The sequence below is a fragment of the Enhydra lutris genome, unplaced genomic scaffold (assembly GCF_002288905.1).
Source record: "Enhydra lutris kenyoni isolate GAN:26980312 unplaced genomic scaffold, ASM228890v2 scaffoldscaffold24, whole genome shotgun sequence".
NCBI lineage: Eukaryota > Metazoa > Chordata > Mammalia > Carnivora > Mustelidae > Enhydra > Enhydra lutris.
This window is the reverse complement of record NW_019154108.1, coordinates 20,792,125-20,798,124: the sequence shown is the minus strand read 5'-3', so window position 1 is coordinate 20,798,124 and position 6,000 is coordinate 20,792,125. Positions and strand designations below refer to the sequence as shown.

General features: G+C 39.3%; 1 protein-coding gene across 1 annotated transcript in view; it reads left to right on the top strand.

Moving 5' to 3' along the window:
- The first annotated feature begins 263 nt into the window (after window positions 1-263).
- LOC111150692 (family with sequence similarity 129 member A) overlaps window positions 264-6,000 on the top strand; it is a 164,775-nt gene continuing 159,038 nt past the window's right edge. The window contains exon 1 of the mRNA XM_022508239.1: window positions 264-436. Coding sequence (XP_022363947.1) covers window positions 264-436 — 173 coding nt within the window. The remainder of the gene's footprint in view (window positions 437-6,000) is intronic.

Sequence of the window (6,000 nt, the reverse complement as noted above, 5' to 3'; positions counted from 1 at the left end):
ATCGGGCTCCCTGCTCAGAGGGAAGCCTGCTTCTCCTTTCGCCTGCTGATCCCCCTGCTTGTTCTCTCTCTCTGACAAATAAATAAATGAAACCCTTTTTTTTAAAAAAGTGTCAAACTTAACAAGTCCAAAGCAGAACTACTCACTTCCCCTATTTTCTCCATTTGTTCTTCCTTGAGTCTTCCCCATCACTGTAACTGGCGTGTTCATTTCCTCACTGTCCACATGCATTTATCAGCAAGTCTTGCAGGTACATACAAAACATGCTTAAGTACAGCTACTGCTCCCCTGCCCTCTGCTACACCCTAATCCAAGTGACCACCATCACGCCTGGATTACCAGGACAGCTTTCCAAGGAGCTCAAGTCTCCTCTCATTCCCGCCCTGGTCCCTTCTCCACAGAGCAGCTTGAATGATTTGTCTACCATGAAAATTAGGTTAGATGACTCCTTTCCTTGAAACCTTTTATATGCTGTCTCATCATCCTCTGTAATAAAACCCAACTCCTTTTCCTCCATACCTAACATCATCTCTGTCCATTTTGTCTTCCCTTCCTTCCGGTTGAAACGCTATGGCTATTTTTCCCCCCATCAAGCACACCAAGTTTGTTCCCGTCTCAGGACCTTTGCACTTGCACTTGGAATACTCTTCCTTCATACATTTGCATGGATGTATCCTCATGACTCAAGGCTCAGCTCACAGAAGAGTTCTTAGAGAGCCCCGTGCTGAGCCCTCTACTAAACCAGTTGTGTCTCTTCCCACCCTCTGTCATTTCTCCATCACAATATTCTGTATTAGCATTTTCATTAGCATCATTTATCAGACTTGAAATTATCTTATTTATTCATTCATTTGACATGTTAATCATCTCTCTCCACTGAACTATAAGCTTTTTTTTTTTTTTTTTTTTTTGAGAGAGGGAGAGAGAGTGGGGGCAGGGGGAGAGGGACAAAGGGAGAGAGAGAGAGAGAGAGGGAAAGAGAGAATCCTAAGCAGGCTCCATGCCTAGCACAGAGCCCAGTGTGGGGTTCCATCTCACGATCATGAGATCATGACCTGAACTGCAATCAAGAGTCAGACATTTGGGGCACCTGGGTGGCTCAGTGGGTTAAAGCCTCTGCCTTCAGCTCGGGTCATGATCCCAGGGTCCTGGGATCGAGCCCCACATTGGGCTCTCTGCTCAGTGGGGAGCCTGCTTCCTCCTCTCTCTCTGCCTGCCTCCCTGCCTCCTTGTGATTTCTATCTGTCAAATAAATAAATAAATCTTAAAAAAAAAAAGAGAGTCAGACATTTAACAGAGTGAGCCACCCAGGTGCTCCAGAATATAAGCTCTTTTGAAGTCAGACTTTGGATGACTTATGCTCTGCTGTATGTCCATTATCTGAAACAATGCCAAACATTTACCTAGTACTGGATGCTCCATAAGTGTTTGTTAACTGATTTACTACCCCTATCTCTGTTTTGGGCAGTCATTTTACCTCTTCTGATCTCAGTTCCTTCAATATTAAAATAAGGAAACTTAAAAAGGACACCTGAAATTCCTTCCGGCTCAGTCCTCAATGACTGTCTTAAAATTTGCAACAATTACAGGAAGAATCTTACTGCAGCAAAAATTTGTATCTATTGTAAAACATTTATTCATTCATTCAACAAGCCTTTATTGAGTGCTGACCATAAGCCTGGCACCACTGTTCGCACTGAAGGCCAAGTCAGAGCCATCAAAATTATAGTGCATCAGTTTCAACAAACAAACAAAACACAGAAAACCCCAAAAGTTGATGCTACCCTTGTCTTCCATCTGGTTTTTACTGGTACTTCCCTTCCCCAGTATTGCTGGGTTCATCCACTGAGCTCCCTCAAAGTTATTATCACTCTTCCAGTAGTTAATTTCCAGGAATTTTAGGATTAAGGAGTATGATTTATGTGGCTATAACTTTAATAGCACCATGTAAAACAAAGCTATTTAAGGCAACAGAATTTCTGCCAATCTGATTTAGTTCTAATCCAAACTCTGCCATGCTTCCTAATTTAATTACAGCATGCCTTGAACTAAAATTTTGAATTTTATGAATTACTTAAAAAAATGAATAGAATGAGAGTAATAAGGAACTATATTCATATATATTCAGGTCATGATGTGCAGAAAGACTGTTAATTCTCATGTCAAAATTTGAGGCAGCTAATTTAAAATCTGAATTGGAATTAGTGTATATGTAGGACCAATAATTAATCAAATGTCTAGAATGAGAATAAATCACTTTCAAAACTGACTGCTGAGAATAAAAAATGAGTAAGAAAAGTAAGTTGTTATATATTGTGCTGCCAGTTGTTGGCGGACACCACAGATCACTCATAGAAAGTAATGTCTACATATATATGCTGTAATCAATTATATAAAGGGATATAGTATAGCTACAGAACATTTTAATCTGGCATATAAGCACTATATTTACGATCTTACGTTGTCAAAATGGTTTTGGTTAGGGAGGAAAACAGAAATCCAATTCAAACTTGTTTAACAAACAGAAATGGGGAGGATTTATTATTTTATGGAACTGGGCAAGTCAGAACTCAATTAATGCAATGTCATCTGAGAATTATTTTCTCTCAGTCACAGGTTCTCCTTCGGTGGACAAATGTCTGCTAGCAGCTCAGGATTAATTTCCTACCAGTTCATCAACCCTGGGGATATAAACTGTCTTTTTCAGTCCTTACAGTAGAGCAATCCTGGGCAAGGAGCCTGATTGGCCAGTTTGGAAACAGACTAATGTATTTTAAAGACCCTCACACTTCTAGATTACTCTTTTCTCCAAAACTCTTAGTCCTGAAGTGAGCTGATGTTAACTAACTTTTTCTTTCTTTCTTCTTCTTTTTTTTTAATGACAGGGTTATAGGATATGAGTCCTTTCATCTTTTTTTTTTTTTAAAGATTTTATTTATTTATTTGACAGAGATCACAAGTAGGCAGAGAGGCAGGCGGGGGGTGGGGGGAGCAGGCTCCCCGCTGAGCATAGAGCCCGCTGCGGGGCTCAGTCCCAGAACCCTAGGATCATGACCTGAGCTGAAGGCAGAGGCTTTAACCCACTGAGCCACCCAGGTTGCCCCAAGATGTTAACTAAATTTTAAAAGAATGTAATCTGATTAAATGGATTCACCTTAAGGTATTCAATACAGTAGTTTTATCATCTGTAACCTAAATAATTGGTTCACTGTCAAAATAAGAAGGAATTTAAGGCAGTATGGATGAAGACAGTTTTAATCAGATATAATAAATCATCATGTATTTTTCTCCATACATAAGACATATATATATAGACATCTCTGCCCTACTACCCCATACTATTCGTGAGTGCAAATACTTGGAGGTATATCAAGGGGATGCTGTGGGAGTGGTCTGCCCTTGGTTCAGATAATAAGGGGTGCATTGTCTGTAGAAAACAGAAAAGCAATAAAACTAAGTCAGATAGCATTTTTTAAATTATCACGTACAGAAATTCCAAAGAATGTCAGTGATGTATAACATCCCTCCCCACCTTTGTGGACCAGTCCCACTGTTCCTGCATCCCTTTGGGGCTCCTTGCCAATTCTTCCTTCCATCTGCCCATTCGAGCATACTAGAATAGAAGTCAGAGCCCTGGAATATTACTTTTCGCAACTATGATTCCTGCCTAGAAGAATTCATGTGTTGATTTTCTTGGACTATAGAGAAAAGAGTGAACTGTGACTCTGAGAGGAAATAACCAAATGACTGTGCTTTACAAAATGGATTATAACTAGTGTCAAAATGTGTTGTTATAAGCAGTAAGTTAAGTGTACGCTTGTATGGTAAAATAATAGAATTATCTCCCCAAAATAAATTCAAGAGAAAAATTCTGTTTTGGAAGAGCAATTCTTTGTCAGGTGAGCAGAAGAACCTTGTAAGAGGTAATAATTCCAAACGACTGTTAAACTAATTTAAGTGCAAGCTAAGAATTTGATTTGGACTGGAGCCTGTCATTTTCCTCATTGCCAAGTAGCCCCAACCCTACACGGAGTATCACTGCTGGTCCAGCAGGTGGCACTCTTCCCTTTGTGCACTAGTACTAAACTAACACCCTGCCCAAGTACAAGGTAGTTTAGAGACCTGCCCTCAGAACCAGTAGCATCTGCTTACCTACGGCAATAATAGGTTATTGCTTTGGTCTGGATTTTGTCAGATTTGAAGACTCATACCAACACATCTAAGTGCTCCTTTGGTTCTAGACTTTGTCATCCTTAGTTCTAAGCCTATATTAGTTTCTGTTCAAATACTTGTACTTCTACTCTGTGCCCAAGATACTGTGCAGTGCTAGAGATCTATATAAAAATTGTGATGATTTATATTGGAAAAGCACATTGACTTACACCTAAATGGTCAATTAATCTACAACAAAGGAAGAAAAAAATATACAATGGGGAAAACAGTCTTTTCAATAAATGGTATTTGGAAAACTGGACAGGTATATGCAAAAGAAGGACACCGGACCACTTTCTTGCACCCTACCCCAAAATAAACTCCGGGTGGATTAAAGACCTAAATGTGAGACCTGAAACCATGTACACCTAAGGAAAACAAAGGCAGTAAATCTTAGATATGGGCCTTAGCAACATATTTATGGCTATGTCTCTTCGGACAAGGGAAGCAAAAGCAAAAATGAACTATTGGAACTACAGCAAAATAACCAAAATAAAAAGCTTTTTGGATAGCAAAGGAAGCCAATAAGGAAGGAATCAACACAAAAACCAACCTATGAATGGGAGAAGATATTTGCAAATGATTTATTTGGTAAGGGATTAATGTCTAAAATATAGTTTTTAAAAAATGAATATACAAATCAACATTAAAAAAAAATCTGGTTAGGGACGCCTGGGTGGCTCAGTCAGTTAAGCTGCTGCCTTTGGCTCAGGTCATGATCCCAGGGTCTTGGGATGGAGCCCTGCTTCTGGCTCCCTGCTCAGCAGGGAGGTTGCTTGTCCCTCTGCCCCTCCCCCAACTCATTCTTACTCTCTCTGTCTCTCTCTTTCTCTCTCTCTCAAAGAGATAAATAAAATCGTTTTCAAAAAAAGACAAGAAATAATGAGTGTTTGTGAGGATGTAGAGAAAAGGGAATTCTCATGCATCATTGGTGGGAATGTAAATTGGTGCATCCAGTGTGGGAAACAGTGTGGCAGTTCCTCAAAAAATTAAAAATAGAAATACCATATAATCCAGTAATCCCCCTACTGGGTATTTACCCAAAGAAAATGAAAACACTAACTCCAAAAGATATAGGCAGCCCTATGTTTATTGCAGCATTATTTACAATAGCAAAATTATGGAAGCAGCCCAAGTATCCATTGATAGATGAATGGATAGATGATAGATAAGTGGATAAAAAATGATATGGTGTGTATATTCAATGGAATATTACTCAGCCATAAAAAGAACAAGATCTTGCCATTTGTGACAGCATGAGTTATTATACTAGGTGAAATAAGTCACACAGAGAAAGACAAATACCATTTGATTTCACTTATATGGGGAATCCAAAAACCAAAAGCAAGCAAACAAACAAAACCAAATTCTTAGATAGAATAAATTGGTGGTTGCCATAAAGGAGATGGGTGGGGGAGGGTAGAAAAATAGGTAAAGGAAATTAAGAGGTACAAACTTCCAGTTCTAAAATAAATAAATGAGGGCGCCTGGGTGGCTCAGTGGGTTAAGCCGCTGCCTTCAGCTCAGGTCATGATCTCAGGGTCCTGGGATCGAGTCCCGCATCGGGTTCTCTGCTCGGCAGAGATCCTGCTTCCCTCTCTCTCTCTCTCTGCCTGCCTCTCCATCTACTTGTGATCTCTCTCTGTCAAATAAATAAATAAAATCTTTTAAAAAAATAATAAAATAAATAAATGATAAGAGATGACAAGTATTGCGTAGGGAATATATTCAATCGTATTGTAATAATGTGTAGTGACAGATGGTAATTAGACTTGCAGTGAACATTGA